The sequence below is a fragment of the Phocoena phocoena genome, chromosome 15 (genome assembly GCF_963924675.1).
Source record: "Phocoena phocoena chromosome 15, mPhoPho1.1, whole genome shotgun sequence".
Lineage (NCBI taxonomy): Eukaryota > Metazoa > Chordata > Mammalia > Artiodactyla > Phocoenidae > Phocoena > Phocoena phocoena.
In genome coordinates, this window is record NC_089233.1 from 25,147,224 (window position 1) to 25,167,076 (window position 19,853).

The 19,853-nt window shown below is 45.3% G+C and overlaps 1 protein-coding gene across 1 annotated transcript in view; it reads right to left on the reverse strand.

Moving 5' to 3' along the window:
- The window catches only part of LOC136135303 (BOS complex subunit NOMO1), a 52,121-nt gene that overhangs the window by 31,948 nt on the left and 320 nt on the right, over nt 1-19,853 (reverse strand). The window contains exons 2-11 of the mRNA XM_065893203.1: nt 16,855-16,944; nt 15,089-15,134; nt 11,852-11,952; nt 11,053-11,159; nt 8,824-8,896; nt 6,837-6,989; nt 5,586-5,723; nt 5,165-5,254; nt 2,714-2,819; nt 2,372-2,522 (exon numbers count right to left, since the gene is read on the reverse strand). Coding sequence (XP_065749275.1) covers nt 2,372-2,522; nt 2,714-2,819; nt 5,165-5,254; nt 5,586-5,723; nt 6,837-6,989; nt 8,824-8,896; nt 11,053-11,159; nt 11,852-11,952; nt 15,089-15,134; nt 16,855-16,944 — 1,055 coding nt within the window. The remainder of the gene's footprint in view (nt 1-2,371; nt 2,523-2,713; nt 2,820-5,164; nt 5,255-5,585; nt 5,724-6,836; nt 6,990-8,823; nt 8,897-11,052; nt 11,160-11,851; nt 11,953-15,088; nt 15,135-16,854; nt 16,945-19,853) is intronic.

Genomic DNA, 19,853 nt, shown 5'->3' on the forward strand with positions numbered 1-19,853 from the left:
TCAAATAAATTAGCAAATAATTTTTTTAAAAGGGAAAAACAGAAAGAGTAAGAAATATCAATGAATTAAAAGGCAAACGGACCAAAAGGAAAATGATGAATTTTTCCAATTATGCTCAACAAATGTTGTTTCTCTTTCTTTGACCCAAATATTCCACTTTAAAGAAGAAAATAAATATAAAATTAAATTACGTTCTCTCATCTCCATGAATGGCACCTCCTCAATCTACCCTGATGCTCAAATAGGAAACCTGGGCTCTGATGCACAAAGCCTCCATATCACTCATCAAATCCACCTACGCCTCCTCCCTCCCCCACCAGCAGGGTCCCAGGTCCCACCGGTCACCACCTCCTCCAGACAACTGTCACACCTCCCATCTACGCCCTCCACTTATACTCTGGCTTTCCTCCAATCCACTCTTCACACAGCAGTCGGAAGAAAAAAAAGACAAAAAAACCCCAAAACTTTCCAAAATGCCCTGATCCACGCGGCTCCCTTGATGAAAACTCATCAATGGTTTCCCACTTCACTTGGGGAGAAGCCCATCCCCACAAGATGGCTACAAGGCCACGTGGCCCTCCAGCCTCACCATTGCCCCCAGCCACGCTGGCTGTCCCCACCCCGACCCCAGAGCTCCTCTGTCCCCTCCAGGCCCTGGCACACGCTGTCCCCTCTGCCTGCCAAGCCCTCCACTCGGCTACCTTTCGGTCCTCCCAAAGGTCTCGGCTCCCACAGCGCCCCACCTAAACGAAGTCCCCTCGGAGTCCCCGAGCTCTTCCTGCACACCCACCCCAACTTACCGTCACTGACTCCTCGTCTTCAGTCTGTCTCCTGGACCCCTGCCTTTGTGACGTTAGCCTGGTTCCCTGTACACACCCAGCACTTATCATGGTGGCTCACCTGGAGTCGCTGCTCAGAACTGTTTATGAGGGAAGCAGGGAGAACTGCAGCCCAGGAGTCACTTCCTGAGGCTCCACCACGGCACACACAGCAGCAGGCTCCACGGGTGCTCTGCTTCCTCACCTGCCTTTCAACACTGAACCCCGGACCCGGACCCCCCGCCTGCCTACAGACAACGGTCACCTCCTCAGCGACCAAGCCAATAAAGCATGCCTTCAGGGCTCAGCTCCTGGACCTCCGAGACCGTCGGGAGGTCACACCTAAACCCCCACCCCAGGTTCTCCTAAGACCGCCCCTCGAAGGCTGACATTCTATTTCCGGTCCACTGATCCACTTCTACCTGCTCTTACACATTCGAGGTTCTGGCTGCCACCTGCGGCCGAGTCTTCCTGATTTACAATCTATCCAAGCACGTGGTGGAGAGCGCCACCTAGTGGGCCTATGGACCGCCGCGGCCAAAACTGAAGCTTCATCCCCGACAGGCTCCTCTCCCCGTCCACAGCCATCCTGCCTCTCAGGCTGGGAACCCTGAGACATCTTCCCGATCTGTCCCTGACTTCCCCATAAGACAGGCCCTCGTCAACTCTGCTTTCAGGCCTCCCGCACCCTCTCCTCTCCCCTTCGAGGCCTTCCCCCCAGCCATGGCACCACAGTGTCTCACTGAAGACAAAAATCTAACCACATTACTTCCGTGCTCACACCGTTCACCGGCCCCTTGACTTTTCTCCCTGGTGGTGAAAATCCCCGTCTTCCAACAGCGAGTGAGGAGGCCCTCTGACATCTGTCCCCTTCATCCACCCAGCACTTTACACTCCAGCAACACCAAGTGCTATGCCCCCATCCGCACCGCGCTGCTCTGAGAGGCTTCTCTCCACGCAGACCCTGCTCACCAACCCCCACCCCGTTAAGTTACTGTTTAGTGAGCACCTATTGCCAAGGAGGGATGGCAGCCTCCCCATTCTATAGGTGACACACGGATAAGAGAAAGACCCAAACTCTGACTCCAAGGCCAGGGTTCTCTGCACTAGGCACTGTCAATTCTTGGTAAAACTACAGGAATTCAACCACGGGATATCCCCTCACAACTCACAATAAGTACAAAGTGGGAAGAACTGTGACAACGACCCGAAGCATCTTACAGCAAACGTTCTCAACCAACTACATTATCTTCCAGTGAAGCCAAGGCAGGCTCACAGATGTGAAGTCAGGTGTAACAGATCTTCTCCTAACTTGAACCCATTTTAACTTTGAAGCAAGATGACTTTCTTGAAGCAGCTAACAGTTAAGCACCTTCAGTTTATAACACTTAGTTCTGATCTTTCTAAAGAAGCCAGCCTGAGTTTCTCCATAGGTGTCTGAGACTGGATGTGGACCCTTGGCAGAAACGCACGGTCAGACAGAAGGTGGTCTTGTCCTCCACTGGCCGCCAACGTAAGCACTGGCGCTTCCAGGCCCCGCACGCCCGCCTTACCCTGTGGCGATGATGTCAGCCAGCTGAGGCGTGTTGGGTGCGATTTTGATTGAGACAGTTTCAAAGTAGAGGTGCTCCTTCTGGGCGTGGATGGTGTACGTCCCGGTTGTTATGTTCTCCAGACGGAACGAGCCATCGGCTTTTGTTTTGACTGTAAAACAAAAACAGGCCAACAAAGGATGAGACAAAAACAACTGTGTAGCCCTCATCTACACAGGGATACTCGAGACCAAAAGCTGGCATGTTTTCATAGAGTCGTTAAGATTTTCTTTCCTTTCCATTCCTCTCTGTGAGCAAAACCCAGCCCAGACAAACAGGCCAGGGCCCAACGTGTCTGCCCACCTTTGATCTGGTTGTTCAGGGTGACCACTGCGTCCGGGACACCCTCTCCTTCAGGTCCGTTCAAGACCCTCCCAGTGACAGAGAATCCCATGACGTGGAACACAGGCTAGAAGATGAAGAACAGGGAGGAGGCTGTCATGTGCTTGAGCCGCAGAAGCCCCCCTCATGCCCCTCACGCCGCCGCTCAGCACCCCTGCCTACGCTGCCTTCTCCTGGTGCCCCGTGCCAGCCAGCTCCCTGCCAGCTCACCCACCCGCAGCCCCTTCCCACGTCTTGTCTTCCGCTTGGTTTACGTGTCTGGGCCCTCCTCACTTGTGAGGGCCAGGGCTTGGCTCTCTGCACTCAGCAGGGCTCCAGCCACCCTGATCTTGGGTTCCTGCATGCTTTCCCCACGAGGGGCTTTCACACCAGCTGCTCCCTCAGCCTGGATTTCCTCCCACACCTGCAGAGGACGGGGGAGAGGCCGCCCCTTCTCGTCCTTCAGGTTTAGCTCAAACTGTCACCACCTCTGAGATGCTCTAACTACCCTCTCTCGGGAGCCCCTGCCTCACGCCCCAGCCAGTTACTGTCCATCACACTAACCTACTTTCTAGGCTTCAGCAAAAGCCTCCCGAATATCTGGTATGTCCTTGTTTGATTTCTTCTAGTTTGTCTACCTCCCACTAGAATGTGAGCTTCATGAAGATAGGGACCTTTTCTGACTCAGTCACCTGCTACACAGTAGGCACTCAATAAATGACTCCTGAATGAATGGATGGATGCATGCATGCACGCATATATGCTCAGCGGCCAAGGCTCACGGGCCCAGCCACTCCGCGGCATGTGGGATCCTCCTGGATGGGGGCACAAACCCCTGTCCCCTGCCATCGGCAGGCGGACTCTCAACCACTGCGCCACCAGGGAAGCCCAGGTAGCTCTTCTTGATCCTTCTAAAAAGACGTGGTTAACCCACCTATTAAATTATATATTCACTCAACAATCACTTTTATTAGGCACCTACCACGTACCTGGCACTAAATCACGTGTTAGGAATACACTAAGGAATAAGACTCAACGGTCCCGACCTCATACAGCTTACAAGCCACTCCCTGAAATTCCATTCATGTCTGTTTAAAACCTTGCATTTGGTTGTGATCTGGGAAATGTCTTTCCCCACTCACCTGCCCCCATCCTTCTGTGCAAGCCCCTTGAAGCACGAAGGACTTGACCTTCACCCTTCCATCCCCCCTCCAGGGCACAGCGCTACAGTCAAATGCTTTACTGAATCTTAAAAGGCAGAGTGAGAACCCCACTGAGAATGTGACCTAAAAGCTAGCTCCCACCAGTTTAAGCTACTTTAACACAGTACTTTCTAATGTAACATTAAAATAAAACGATTAAATTTAATTTTTTCAATAACTGTAACACTGGGTGGTCCACTTATGAAAGACTGCTGTTTTCTTCGGGGATCTGCTCTATCTAGCAAATTTTCTACAGTAACCATTTTCTACGTCTGTAATTAAAGATAGAACTATGATGAAAAACACATTTACCATCTATTTTAGGGCCTGTATCACCCCATCCATCACCCCACCTGTCATTTCACTGCAGGCTCTGTCAGCTCTCACCTATTCAACTGGTCCCTCACTTCCACCTTGCCCCCTGCAGACTCTTCTCAACATGGCAGCTGGAGGGGACACACCTCTTCTTCTGCTCAGAACCTTTCAGTGGTGCCAACTGTTACCCAGAATGGCCCACCAGGACCTGCACAACCTACCCGACCATCTCTCTGACACTCTCTCCTCTTCCTCCCTTCTTCACTTGCTCCATTCCAGCCACCCTGGCCTTTCTGGGGTTCCCTAAACCTTCTGGCCACACTCCTGCCTCAGGACCTTTGCACCTGCCATTCCCTGTCTTAAACACTCTTCCCACAGATGTAAGTACAGTTCGTTGCCTCTTCCCCTTCAGGTTGTTACTCAAAAGTCACCTTCACCCTAAGGCCTTCCCAAGAACAACCTATGAGACCTCAACCCTATCTTAACCTTGAAACTATATAATCTCCTTTCTTGCTTTATGTTTCTAAAGAAAGAAGACTTTCTCATATACTTTCTTATTTACTTATTTTTAAGTATATTGTCTCTTTCTGCCATTAGAACATGAATTCCACAAAAACAGGAACTTTTGCCTCTTTGGGTCACTGCTATATGCCCATCGCTAGAATAGTACCTAAAATATATGTCATTGACACTTGGTAAATATATTTCATTGAATGAAGTAGATGTAAATAGGGCTCTAATTCTCTAAGATAAAAACATTATGTGAGAGAGGTGAAGGATCTAGTGGATCCCAGAATGAAGTGGAAGAGAGTACAACATTCTGTTTTTTCCAACAGTACTTCTAGATAAACTGATTTTTTTAACACATTTGCAACACCTGTGCCCAGGGATGGGAACTCCAACAGAGAGGCCTTACCTCAATTTTCAGGCTGTCATGTTCCACTGTAAAGTCAAGTCTAGAAGGAGCAACGTCAAAGGTAATCCTCTCCCCTCTATAGAATGGAATCTGGAAGAAAAAGTCGGTTAATTACCAAGAGCCAATAACATGATTCAACCATCAATATTAACACTCAATCCAGCAGCCCACAAATAACTAGGGGTTCAAAGCAGGCAAAGAGACACTATTAATCATAACTGTTTCAGATTTGTGCAAGAGAAAGACTTGCACTATTCCCAGCTGTTACTGAGGGGACAGAGTTACATCTTCAGTAACTGCTAAATAAAATGTTTATGGAACTGCAGGCCAACCATTCAGTCCTTTGATATCCAAATGGCACTGACTTTTCCCGTTGATATGTGTCCCAAACATAAACAGAATGGAAGTCGACTTCACTCACCACAGTATAGCCTCCACTCGGCAACGAAGAGAAGGAGAAGGAGCCGTCTTCTTTGGAGACCGTGTGGCACAAATACACCAGACTCTCGTCTTGGGGTTGGAACCCAGGCACTGGGGAGATGTTGCAGCCCAGGACATCCTAGGCCAGGAGAAAAAACCCAAAATGACTTCCTTTTCCACTTACATGTTCTGATTATTATCAAATAGCCATGCTTTAAAAATACTTGTAGGGGCTTCCCTGGTGGCCCAGTGGTTGAGAATCTGCCTGCCAATGCAAGGGACACGGGTTTGAGCCCTGGTCTGGGAAGATCCCACATGCCACGGAGCAACTGTGCCCGTGTGCCACAATTACTGAGCCTGCGCATCTGGAGCCTGTGCTCCACAACAGGAGAGGCCGCGATAGTGAGAGGCCCGCGCACTGCGATGAAGAGTGGCCCCCACTTGCCACAACTAGAGAAAGCCCTCGCACAGAAACGAAGACCCAACACAGCCATAAATAAATTAATTAATTAAAAAAAAACTTGTATAAGTTTTATTTCACAAAATATATATTTCTGAAACCTAGGACAGAGCAGAGGACATAGTAGATTATAAAATCTTTACATTCAAGTTTGAAAAGTTAAAAATGGTCACCATCCTCCAGGTAAGAAACCGGAGTGGCCCAAGTTCACACAGCTGGTCAGAGGCAGAGCTGGGATTTGTCTGAACTTGGGTCTGTTTGATTTCAAAGGCAGTGCACTTTCCACTGAATTCCACTGCCTCCCAGTGCAGACATTCAATTTCTTGTGAGTCAACAGAGAAACACAAGGTTCTTAAATGCTGAAACCATAAATCAACCTTGACCTGCATTTTATTTTTTATTTACTTTTTTTTAAATTGAAGTATAGTTGGTTTACAACGTTGAGTTAGTTTCTGGTATACAGCAAAGTGATTCAGTTACACATATATATATTCTTTTTCAGATTCTTTCACCATTATAGCTTATTACAAGATATTGAATATAGTGCCCTGTGCTACACAGTAGAACCTTGCTGTTTATCTATTTTATATGTAGTGGTGTGTTTATCTGTTAATCCCAAGCTCCTAATTTATCCCTCCCCACCCCCCCGCTTTCCCCTTTGGTAACCGTACGTTTGTCTTCTAGTCTGAAACTGACCTGCATTTGAAACCGTGTATTCTTAGTCTGTGATCCCCCATGCGTGCCCCCAGCCCTGCCCACAATCTCTCTTGTTCTTCACTCTTCTTTGCTTACCTCTTTGGTTACTAAAGAAGAGAAGAGAAGAAACTTCACCCCTTTCATGGGTTCCCCGTCACTGCGGACAGAGCCAGACACGTTGTAGCCAGCCACTATGAGGGGGCCCGCGGCATTGGCGTTGGAGGTCGTTACTCGTACAGTGGTGCTCGCCTACAAGAGAAGATGTCAACTTCCAAAAGAATAAACACAAAGCGTTTAACAACACGAGGACATGCTGACACTAAAATATTAACTGGGGGGAAGCAACATACAAAATTGCACGTGTAGTACCATAACAACTGTTTTTTAATTCGCAAAATGAAGTGAAGGGAACTGTGGCAAAATGGAGATGATGGTGATTTCGTCTAGATGGTAACAATTTACCTCTTTTACAGTTTTCCACCTTCCAGATTTTCCACTTCCGCTCCTTTATGCTCTTCTGTATGTTCCAATTTTTTTAATGAACATGCTTTATTTTTTTCCATGTTTAATGGTATGTATGTGTGTATTTTTAAACTCTTTGTCAAAGTATAATTCACATGGGGAACACTGCACACAGTCTCAGTGTCCAGCACAGTGATTTTCCCAAACTCACCATGCATCCAACACCCAGACACAGAACAGAACCAGCACCATAGAAGCTCCCCTCATGCTCATTTCCAGTCACTACTCCCCCAAAGGGCAGCCATTATCCTGACTTTTAACAGCCTGCTTTACTTTAAAACACAATTTTACATGAATAAACTCAAATTCCTTTATGTATACAATTAACAGACAATGCAAACCTTAAAATGTATTCTATTTATAATGTGTAAGCTATGGGGTTTCAAATGAAACATTTTTCAATGTTGCCCAGAAGAGAAAAATCCTGAAAACAAAGTCATAAAAAGAATACAGACATATCTAGGTGTGAAACTATATCATCAATTATAAATGCGTAAAACTTACAAGGTAAAAACTGAAATATTGATGTTTCTTTAGCAAAAAAATGAGACGCAGCCTCAAAACTAATATAAAAACTAAGCCTGTCAAAATGTTCTTTAAGTCTTAACTTCAATTTGTTTCTTCACAGTTATTACAGAACCTCGCTTAGTATTTTTCTTCCTTTTTTAATCTTTTGTTATAAACTATTTCAGTCAAACAAAAAATAGATATAGGGATCTATACCAAAGGACACCTATATAAGTTCCAACCAGCTAAAGAATAAAAGAGAAGAAATACAATTCTAGACCCTTGCAGATGCCCACGTCCCCTTCCTCCCTCCCTCTACAAACATCAGTACCATAATGAACATACTGTTTGCCATTCCCACTCACGTCTTTACAATTTTCTACATGTGAATGTATCCATAAGTGGTATTATCGTAAGTGTTTTAATGACTATATAAACGGTATCACATTTCCTTATCCTTCAGCAATTTGCCTTTTCCCTTCAACTTTATGCTTTTAAGCACAGTCATATTGATATGCATAGCTCTGGTTCATTCATTATTGCTGACATACAGAATTCTACTGTGTGATGAAACCACAATCCATTCTCCTCTTAATGGACATTTAGGTTGTTTATAGTATTCTGTTACTACAAACAAAGCTGCAATAAACATTCTTATACATTCTCCTTGGGCACATGTACAAGAGTTTCTAAATTGTTAAGTATATTTATAGATTGCTGTTACAGACTAAAAAAAGAACAATAAAATAATCTCATCGGGTCCTTCTGGTGTTGACTTGGCTTAAAATAGCTACAGTTAATAACAGACCAATTTCACAGCAGGATGACAATGTTGTTACCTAAAACTGAAACCAATATAAGCAACATCTGCTACATGGAGGGAGTTTTCCTGTATAAGTACCACCAAACTAATCAGCAGCACCATTGTTTTTTTCCATCGACTTCTAGAAAAACCATAAAATCATTTCATACCTGGAATTGAAAACCTCTACATTTGTCCCCAGACCAGCACACTGTTGGCATGGCCATCGACATAACTGAAATAAATGCTCACCTCTTTCAATGGCCAGGTTGGATGAGTTGCAAGGATTTCGTAATCTCCAGGAAGAACTTTAAAAAACGCAAACCTGAGAAATACAAAATACCACTTCACTTTCTGCCAACAACTCATGCACTTCTAATTTTAGGACAACTATTGGAAGCATAAGAAAATAATGTTTGAGTTATCACGAACTTGCCCTTAGCCAGTTAAATGAGCATAAATGAAATTCAATCCTTCGCTGTACAAATCCTCATCAGACAACACTTATTGGGCACTGGCTGTGTGCAAGGAGAGGGGTTCGTGTGCTAATGGGAAGGAAGGCTCATGTTTCCCTTAACCCCAGAAATTTCTGGCCTAAAAACCAGTCCCTGTGGTTCAGCAAGGATCAGTCACAGAACATTCAAGTGTGTGTTAACAGAGTGAGAGGCATGAACAGGAGAGAAGGGAAGCATCCAAAGCAGAAGAAGTGGGAATGGACGAGAGGTGGATAAAGAACAGAGGACAGACCCAATAAGCTGAGACGGACGCTTACACAAGATGACACTAAGCGTTAGGGGAGGGCAGGTGACAATGAGCTTGACTCCTACCCCAGAGTTTATTAAGACCTGTTATCAGACACAAATAGAAGCCAATCTGGGTTCTTGCACAAAGCAACTGTGATGAAACCAGAAGCTGACAAAGATTATTCTAGCAGCTGTGAACAAACCAAGACCAGAGTGGGATGAGCTGAGGATGGAAGCACCACTACCAGGATTCTGACACATTTAGCTCTTTAGATTTGCAAAGCATCGGACCATGAAAGGGCTAATTCCAGCAATATGAACTCCAAAAATTTCATGCAATTTCTTCTTCTGTGGTGGTATTTTATTACATCCAATGTTGCCTGTAATAACTGGATAGAGCCTGGAAATCAATTTGCTACAAAAGAGTTGACACTGCCACTGGATTTTGGCCTGGGTAAGATTCAGCCTCTACCTCACGTTCATAGCATCCCGGTTCTGCATGTTACTGTCAGTTTAGTTAGCGCACAGCAAAGAGATTTGGAAAGTGATTCGGAAAGTTCAAGTCACTTTTCCCAGCTCGGTCAGCAGCAAATTACTGAAACTAGAGAAAATGCAAGTCCCACATTCAACCCCCTCCTCTGATCCTCTACAGATCAGGGGAGGGGGTTGGAGAGGCATCAATAAGTATTTTTCAAAACTGAAATATAATTTCAACAATCATCATTTAAAAATTGGATGATGTACTTGACAGACTCATTACAAACTTCTATTCTGCAGTTTAGTCATATTTGTGTATTGAAGTAGTCAGTGGTGATTTGCACGCTTCCAACATTATCAGGTGGAACTATTCTGATATTAATCTTGGCATATCTATTAACATTTACAACTCAACGATATAAATCCATTACATAAATGCTTTAAATATGACTCAGCAAGGTTAATTAAATAGTCGTTAGTTCCAACTACAAAATGACTGTGATGTAATAGTGATAAAATGATTTTTTTCTTTTTCTGCGGTATGCGGGCCTCTCACTGCTGCGGCCTCTCCCGTCGCGGAGCACAGGCTCCGGACACGCAGGCTCAGCAGCCATGGCTCACGGGCCCAGCCGCTCCGCGGCATGTGGGATCTTCCCGGACCAGGGCATGAACCCGTGTCCCCTGCATCGGCAGGCGGACTCTCAACCACTGCGCCACCAGGGAAGCCCGATAAAATGATTTTTAAAAATCGTAATTGAGCTAATCTGTATTGAGCTAAGTTATTAAGCACATATTCTATGCCAGACAGTTTGAAACGATAATATCGCAATTTAATCTTCTCAATAACCTTAAGAGGTAGGTTCCATGATTATCCTCATTTATAAATAAGGAAACGAAGGCACAGAGGCATTAAGTAACTTGCTCCGGGGCAGACAGCTAGCAAATGGGGGAACCAGGATTCAAACCCAGGCTGTCGGGCTCCAGAGCCAGTCCCAACCATTAAATGAAGGGCTACCATATGCCAGGCCCTGCAGCAGGTGCTTTATTTATCTCATATTTAATCATTGCATCAACGCTAGATGTAACGGGTCAAATGACTTCCATTTTACAGATGAGGAACTTGAGGCCCTGAGGGGCAGGAACCCGACTGAAGTTAAGAGGCCGAAACAGGATTTGAACGCAGGTCTCCCTAAATCCAAAGCTCCCCCCACATCAGGGCCCGGCTCTAGCCTCAGGGCAGGGCGTAACATGCATGACTCACTTTCCACCAGGCTGTGTGACTGTGGACTGGATCTTTGCTTCTGTGCCTGTGTTTCTCAGAGACACTTGAACTCCTGCGGGCCCCAGGGGCTGCCCTTTGCTGAGAACCTGCCATGGAGACGGAGGAGTTAGGAGCCACCCAGCAGCAACGTCCTCCTCCCAGCCGCACGGTCCATCCTGCTCCCCACACGAAGCCCATGACCTTCTTTGGGTCAAGTTTCCTTGGAAAAGATGGTACAGATTGTGGATACCCTTCCCAGGGAGGCTTGGGGACAGGGAGAGGGAACAGCAACAGTAAAATGACACTTTGTTTCATTGACTCTAAGACACCTTCAATTAAAGATGCACAATTATTTTACAAACCACTGCGAAAGAATAAATACCCAGGGTCCCCATCTCTAACAAGAAACCCACACAAAAAGCCGGGACCAAAGGCCCTCACTCTCAGGGTCAAGGGAAAGGAGAATAAACCCACCATGAAGAAAAGGAAGGCAATAAATATGCGCATCTCAACCACATTGCTGGGTGCAGGGAGGGGGAACTCTCCCCTGAGAACCTGTCCCTCTAAAAAGCCATCCTGGTATCTATACTCGGACAGGGGAGTGACCAGCAACCTAGACCCGGCCCCTAAAAACACCCGCTACGTTTTACATGCAATTTCATTGAGCTCCCAGGCCCTCTTGAAGCTCATCTGTGGGTCCCTTGTGGGCTCAAAGCCCCCAGTTTAAAAACATCTTGCTTTTTTAAAGGTAAGAGAAGACCCAGTATGTACCACAGAGCGAATGTGACAAATGCCAAACCTTTCCATTCACGGAGAAGCCTGTGAACACGAAGTTGACGTCCCCGCCCTTCGTGCAGATGTCGCTCACACCATCCACATAGAGCTCCACGGTGGTTGGCTCTGCCCAATGACAGGGGGAGGGGGGAACAGGGTACAGGACACAAGAGCAAGCTGAGTTCTGGGACAGGATGAAACTGTCGGCGTAAAACACATTGAACTGCTTAATTGTCACTGTACTCACTTCTGAGCCACTCACATGGCTTGAAATCCGAAGGCACAAGGAGGTACGCAGGGAAAGTCTCCTTCCCACCCCTACATCCTGACACCCACTCCCCCACCCCAAAGGGAACCAGAGTTTGCAGTGTAATATACTTCTGTAACAGTCTTGCAGCTGAGCTGTATCTCAGAGTCCCACGGAAAATCCAGTGAGTGCCAAAGAGTTTTATTACTGCACGCCCACCAGAGACCAGGCACTGAGCTAAGTACACTTAATCCTGACAACTATCTTAGAGGTAGGTAGTAACATCTGCAGCCGATTGAGGGGTAAAGTGGGGCACAGGAAGGTTGAAGAATCTCCTAAAATCACAGAGCTTGTGAGGGACAGAGCCCAAATTCAACCCCAAAAGTCTGGCTCCACATCTGTCTCCTGACGAAGTACAGGAGTTCGGCCACATTATACCAGGACTGTAAACTCCAATGTCCATAGTAACCCGGTGGATTAGAAGTCAGCAGACTGGCCAAGGGCAGACTGCAGCAAATGGAAAAAGGGGGACAGCTTCTACTGCCACGTGACCCAGCGCTGCCCAAGCTTCCACCTTCTCAAGAACAACTGGAAATATGGATTTTATGTGCCGTGTCCTGATTTTTCAATATTAGCAACTAAGTCAAATTTAAAAAAAAAAACTGAAGAGTTCATTATAATAGGGGTTAAAGTTGAGTTTTTAAAAGGTTCGGAAGACCGTGAAGTGAGAAGTAGAGGAAAAAATGGACCAGTCAAGAGAATTTCTGGTAAAATGAAGAATGACGCACATACACAGGGGAAAGCACCAGTGAAAAACGGACAAAACCTTGAACAGGCAGCTCACAAAAAGAGGATATCCAAATGGCCAGGAAACATATGAAAAAGTGCTCAATCTCATGGACCATCAGGAAATGCAAATCAAAAGCACAGTGCGAGGGCTCCCCTGGTGGCGCAGTGGTTGAGAGTCCGCCTGCCGATGCAGGGGACATGGGTTCGTGCCCCGGTCCGGGGGGATCCCACATGCGGCGGAGCGGCTGGGCCCGTGAGCCATGGCCGCTGAGCCTGCGCGTCCGGAGCCTGTGCTCCGCAACGGGAGAGGCCACAACAGTGAGAGGCCCGCATACCACAAAACAAACAAACAAACAAACAAAACAAAAAAAAAAAGCACAGTGCGAGGCCACCACTCCACCACCAGGACGGCTAAGATGAAAGAGACTGACAGCCAGAGGATGTGGAGGTCTGAACTCTTACACACGGCTGGTAGAGCAAAGTTCTGCGACATCAACCTTGGCTGTCCGGCAATCTATACTAGGGCTGAACATGTAAAAAGTCTATCGCCCAGCAATTCCACCCGGGTATATACTCAACAGAAATGTAGACATGTGTGCACCACAAGATATGTACAAGGATGTTCGCAGGAGCACTGCTCCTAGTGGCCAAAACTGGGGCGCAACCCAAATGTCCACCAACAGTAGAGGGGGTAAATCATTTGATATTCACACAGCAGTAGAATGAACTAATATACTAACACATAATAACACATAATAAGGATGAATTCTGTGAAAATTGTCAAGAGAGAGAAACCAGGCACAAAAACGTACCCTGTGCGATTCTATTTACATGAAGTTCAAAACAGACAAAATAATCTATAATCTTAGGTCGGGCGGTGCGATTAGCAAGGGCACTTCTGGGTGCTGGTCAGGTTCTGTCTTGTCATCTAAGTGGTGGTTATGTGAGTGTGTTTGTTTTGTGAAAATTCATCGCCTGATATCCCTGTGATGAGTACAATTTTCAGAAAGTATGCTATAATTTAATTTAAAAACTTATTAAAAGAAAAAGAACTGACAAGAAGGGAGGGGATTCAAACAAAACACTCCTGCAAGCCACCGATCTGTGACCTCTCTGGCCGATTTGTCGTCTCTCTGGCCGTGGGTTGGCTTTGACTCCCCTCCACTTTTCTGGACCGCACCAGCCAGGCACCCCAGGCCATGAACTGAGAAAGAGCTTGTCACCCAGATGCGAGTTGGCTGTCGCTGCCACTGTGACAGCAGGGACTCAGTTCTTCCCCCTCTAACACACAGGCAGGCCTGGTAGGAACAATTGGGCCCTCCACGTCTCCCCCCAAGCTACAGAACTGGGGTCACACACCCTCTACCGAAACGTCAAGGCTCTGCTCTCCAAAAACACCAGCCACGTCACAGCAGGACCCCTTCTTCTGATCCAGCCCACTCCCGCTCCTCTGACTTTGCTAAAAGACAGTCACCTCAGGAAAGTCTGGAGCTTTTGTTTGTATGTGTGCGGAAAGACTGCTTTTAAGTGTTTACTAATTAATTGCCAATTATGTGCCAGCGATTCTGAACACATAAATACACTGGTCCATTAATCCTCCAGTAGCCTGTGAGGCAGGTACTACTACTCTCCTGACCCCTAGTGAGAAGACGGACGCCAACCCAGCGGAAGTAACTCGTCCAAGGTCGTCACAGAGCTGGTAAGGCCCAAGGTTGTCAGATCTTCTGATCTCTTAAGAGAAGTAAATCTGGATTTTTATGTCAAGTCTCACAATGTTTAATGTTGCCATTAATTCACTGAAAAAATTTTTTTTAAAACACTGAGGGAAAAAAAAAAACAACAAAAAACAAAACAAAACACTGAGGGGGCTATGAAAGAAGCCATCCTGAAAGAGGAACCAAGTCCCCACTCCTGACCTCTATATTCATCAAGTTCTACTGACACTTAATGAACGAAGCTGCTAAGGTGGAGTTTTCTGAGAGGTACAAGAAAAGATGCCAACTGTAAGAAACGTGACAGAAAATCTTAAAGTAGGTCTAAAGTAAATCCAATCTACTCTAAAGTAATAGGGGCAAGGCGGTTAAAAAAAAAAACCAAAAAAACCCTCTTCCACACTAGAAAGGAATCCTTAATATTTTAACAATCTATGCACTCTGTCAATTTAAATTAATATTCAGCATATAACCTAATCCTTTACAGAGTATACCTGGCTATTTGTTAACTTACCAAAACTCCACCCTAGAGGAGGCTCAATCTTCAGAATGAAATCTCCCTACAAGGAGAAAAAAAAAAATCACTGCAAAGGACTAAAAACTGATGACTATTCAACTAGTTTAATTTAATTTAGTGCTAGCCTATTATCTAGAATTTTCACACCTGAAATGGAATTCCAAGCATAAACTTTGTACTTGTAAATGGTAGTGAGCTCTTGATTCCCTTCATGTGCTGCAATCTCAACCCCCGAACCTCCCATTTAACCCATCAAAGAGTTACAAAGACTCTGTATTCAGTGCTCTTGGTATTCTGATTCCAAACATTCTATTAATCCAGTCTCCTGTTAACCCCTCATATGACTAAGGTTGCCAGGGTCAGCCAGATCTTCAGGAACTAAAGTCATTTCTTAAAACTAGATTTTACATACACCCTTGAGTGAAGGGTTCCTTGAGAATGTTTTAATAGTTTAAAAACAAAAACAGATTTCAAGACCCAACTAGTCTACCTCTAGAAATCAATCTTATGTATTGTGCATAAAGATGTAAATTCAAGAATATTTATTGCTGTGTGGTTAGTAATAATTTTAAAAACTGGGAAAAAGCCTCTGTGTCTATAGAGAAATTGGGAATAAATTAGTTTGGCCTGCCTCTGACATGTGTGCAGCCGTTAAAAGGAAGGTCCAAGGCTTCCCTGGTGGCACAGTGGCTGAGAGTCTGCCTGCCAATGCCGGGGACATGGGTTCGTGCCCTGGTCTGGGAAGATCCCACATGCCGCGGAGCAGCTGGGCCCGTGAGCCATGGCCGCTGAGCCTGCGCGTCCGGAGCCTGTGCTCCGCAACGGGAGAGGCCACAACAGTGATAGGCCTGCGTACCGCAAAAAAAAAAAAGGAAGGTCCATACATGCTGATGTCCAAAGTGTGCCAAAACATCACCACAGGGAAAAAAAATCACATTGCAGAACAATGCCTAGTGTTTGAGTCCATTTGTATTTTTTTTTAATCAAAAGCAAAACTACACAGTATATTAACTACTTTTGCAACTTCCTGTGAATCTATGTTTCCAAATAAAAAGTTGAAATGTGGGGAGAATGAGGGGTGGGAGAACGGGTATGCATGGATACCCATCTATGTGCACATGTGTTTGTGTATCTGCATATGTGTCCATGCATGTATATTCGTGGATATCTGTATAACTCTAAATACAGAGAAAGCCATCTCCTAGGATACACACTGAAACTTTTATCAGAGGTTATCACTATAGAGGGAGGGGGGTTTGGGGGATAAAAGATAAAATTTACTTCATATACTTCTGAACACCTTGATTTTTTTCACAAAGCTCATGAATTCACATATTACTTATATAATTCTTTTTAACGATATTTTAAGCTGCTTGCAAGTAAAGGGTTCTATTAGATCAGGGTTTCTCAGCCTTGGCACTGGTGACATTTGGTCTATCCTGTATAGCATGGCAGGATGTTTAGCTCCATTCCTGGCCTCCACTGACGAGATAACTGCACCACCCTCCCTCCCTTACAGTTGTAACGACCAAAAGTGTCTCCAGACGTTTCCAAATATCCCTGGAGACATTGAGAATCACTGCATTCAATCAAACCAGTTCATAAGCTTGGCCAGAATTTGGCCAGAATTACCATACTCCACTTACAACTTACAAAACATGAGTATTTGCACATGTAGGAAAGCCACTTCCTAGTTAGCGCAGCCCTGTGGGTCACACTGACAACTTCCCATCATAAAAGACTAAAGTACTCTCCCCTCTTACCTTATCATACAAGGGGATCATAAAGTAACCATTGTTAGGGGCACAGTCTGTCTGGTATTTCAAAGTCCCATGCTTGGTGTACAACTTTATCTAGAAAGGAAGGAAAGAAAAGAGAAGTCATAATATCACTGTTGAGAATTAGCTACATATAATGCACCTGAATGCATTCAGTCAAAATGCATTTGCTGAGGACCCACCATATGAAGCTACTAACACTAGGCATTAGGACAGAGGGAAATAAGACAAGTATCCCCAAAATAATGTGATTTGATATTTTTCAGATAGAAACTATCTCCCAAAGTCATATTTTTTCAATGTTTTTCAGTTTATTTTAGTGTCTGTCTCTACGTTGTTTCTGGGTCTGAAACAAATTTTCAAAGTTTGCTGTTAGTAAGGGGCTTGTTAAAATTCAATTCCTGGGGCGGGTTGGATTGGAAGTTTGGGGCTAGCAGATGCAAGCTATTATATACAGAATGGATAAAAAACAGATCCTACTGTATAGCACAGGGATCTATTTTCAATATCCTGTAATAAACCTTAATGGAAAAAAGAATATGAAAAAGAATATATATATGTATAACTGAATCACTTTGCTGTACACCAGGAACTAAACACAACACTGTAAATCAACTATACTTCAATTTTTTGTAAAGTACCTTAAAAAAAATGCAATTTCTGAGCCCCATGTCTGTTTCTAAAATAGAAGGTCTGAGGTGAGGGCCAGGGATCTGTATTATTTACCCCAAAGAGTCCCAATGCTTGGAGTAACATCCATCTAGAAACTTTTAATTGTTAATAATCTGTAACTATGATAACAGAATTGGGTCACACCAGCTAAGAAGATGTATAAAGCAGCAGACTCAGAACGCGCACACTTAGGAAAGGAACACAGTGAAATTACGTACAGACTGCAGGCTCCCCGTGGGCGGTGACCACGGCTTACATTCCATGGCGCCTGGGTCAGTGTCTTATTTAGTGTAAGTACTCAATAAATACTCAAACTTGTTCACAGGCCATAAAGAAATTCAGATGCATGCACTGAAAGCAGGGACTGAAAATCCAGCTGTCCAGAGGGGCCATGGAAGTCCTATCAAGGGGCATTCACCTAAAGAGAGACAGATCGCTACTTAACCCAAGCCAAGTTTTACAGCCCAAAGATCAGCTGGTTTTCCAGAGAAATCAGGAATTCAGTTTTTAATGTGAAATCTCCTGATTGTTAAAGAATTAGCAACCAATATAGTTTTTCTTTTTTAGGGATTTCTGTCTGCTCTGTTCACTGAACTGAATATCCCCACCAGACACAAGGTTTCTGCACATGCCAGGGCTCACTCAACAGTTACTGACTGAATGAATATGATGGAAAAACATCCAGAAGGGAAGAGAGCTGGAGAAGAGTGAAGGTAGTTTTACTGGGACACAGAAAACACAATCAAGAAATGATTGTGAAATATCTTACTTACATTTCTTTCATAAAGCACAGGTCAGGGCACAGAATGGCAATATACATTACACGTATGAAACACCTCATTTCACAATCGGAAATTAAGAAAGAATGAGTGTCTCAGACCACCTGGACAGGCAGCCCTAGGGCTCAGGGAACACATTTCATACCAGGTCACAAAACCTGCCCTCTACTCTCAAGGTCACTATTAGTGTGTGGGGTGGGAGTGTCCCTTACTGCCTTCACTTTCCTCCTGGAGCCCCAGGAAACTACAAGTTGCAAAGCCTTTCCAGGCGGCTTCTGGAATGTCTTGCGCCCACAACCCAGGAGGTGGCATGGGCACCCAGAGATCCTAGGAGCCCTGCCACTGTCAGTGGGTAGATTCATTAAACGCCTGACTTCTTAAGACCAATCGTCTTGAAGGTGACGATTGATTAACTTCTTTAGAAAATACATGATGCTGGGTTCTGCTGCCTCTCACCCAACACCATCTTACAGGAATAAAAATTGGGACTTGGAGCAAGGCCAGGTCAAAGAGCTAGTGGGATGGGAATCTACTTCCTACCCCTCCCCCAATCATCAGTAACCTACTTTGTAGAACACAATGGTCCAACCCTTGTAGCCATCCAGCTACCAGCACAGAAGCAGCTCAATGTGCTTTCAGACAGACAGCCTTTGGGGTCTTAGTCCCCTCCCCCTTCTCTTTTTCAGCCACTTCCTTTTTTCTCTCTCAAATTCCCTTTTCTGCCCCATCATCAGTAACCTCCTAAAACAGAGGCCAGCCCTCCCTCGGGTCCCTTCCCATCTGTCCTGCAAGTGACTTTCTACCCCTACCTCTATCTATCTCCCTTCTTCTCACAAGCTTTCTGGGTCATAATTCCACTAGGCTAATAATCATCTAACTGAACAGGATTTTGCAACTTAATAAAAAGACTTCTGCACAAATCTCTAGCGTAATTCCAATAACTACCCAGTACAGGCAGCTGACAACTCTCCATTTTCAGAGGAAAAGGGGTCCCATGGGGGAAACCAGGGAAGTTAAAAATACAGTTTCCCAGCCCCAGAGATGCCAAAAGAGATCTACTGGGTCAGGATCTCTGGGATGGGAATCCACGCTCTTTAAAAGCTCCCCAGGGTGGTTGGAGGATCAGTGGATTAGAACTTTGCAGGGACTCTCTGTTGTGTGGGTAAGACTTGCTGTCTCTAGGTTCTGGAATATAGGTTTCAGAAATCTGAATTTCAGGAGGTCTGGGTTCCTGGGAGTTTGAGCATCTGGGGTATCAGTCCTAAGGGGTCTGGGTCCTGCTGAGACTGGGTTTTAAGAGATCTGGGGCCTGGATTCTGGGGATCTGGAGTTTAGGTTTTGAAGAATCTGGGGTCTTGATTTGCAGGATCCTTAGTTTTGCGTGACCTAATAAAAGTTTTAGACCACCATCATCGTCACCAAAAATGTCCCTCACACCCATGTGCACATACCTTCGGGGCCCCGATCCCACCCCGACTCCGTAGCTGACCCCAAGATAAGAACCCCCACTCCAGCGCGACTGGGGAGGAGATA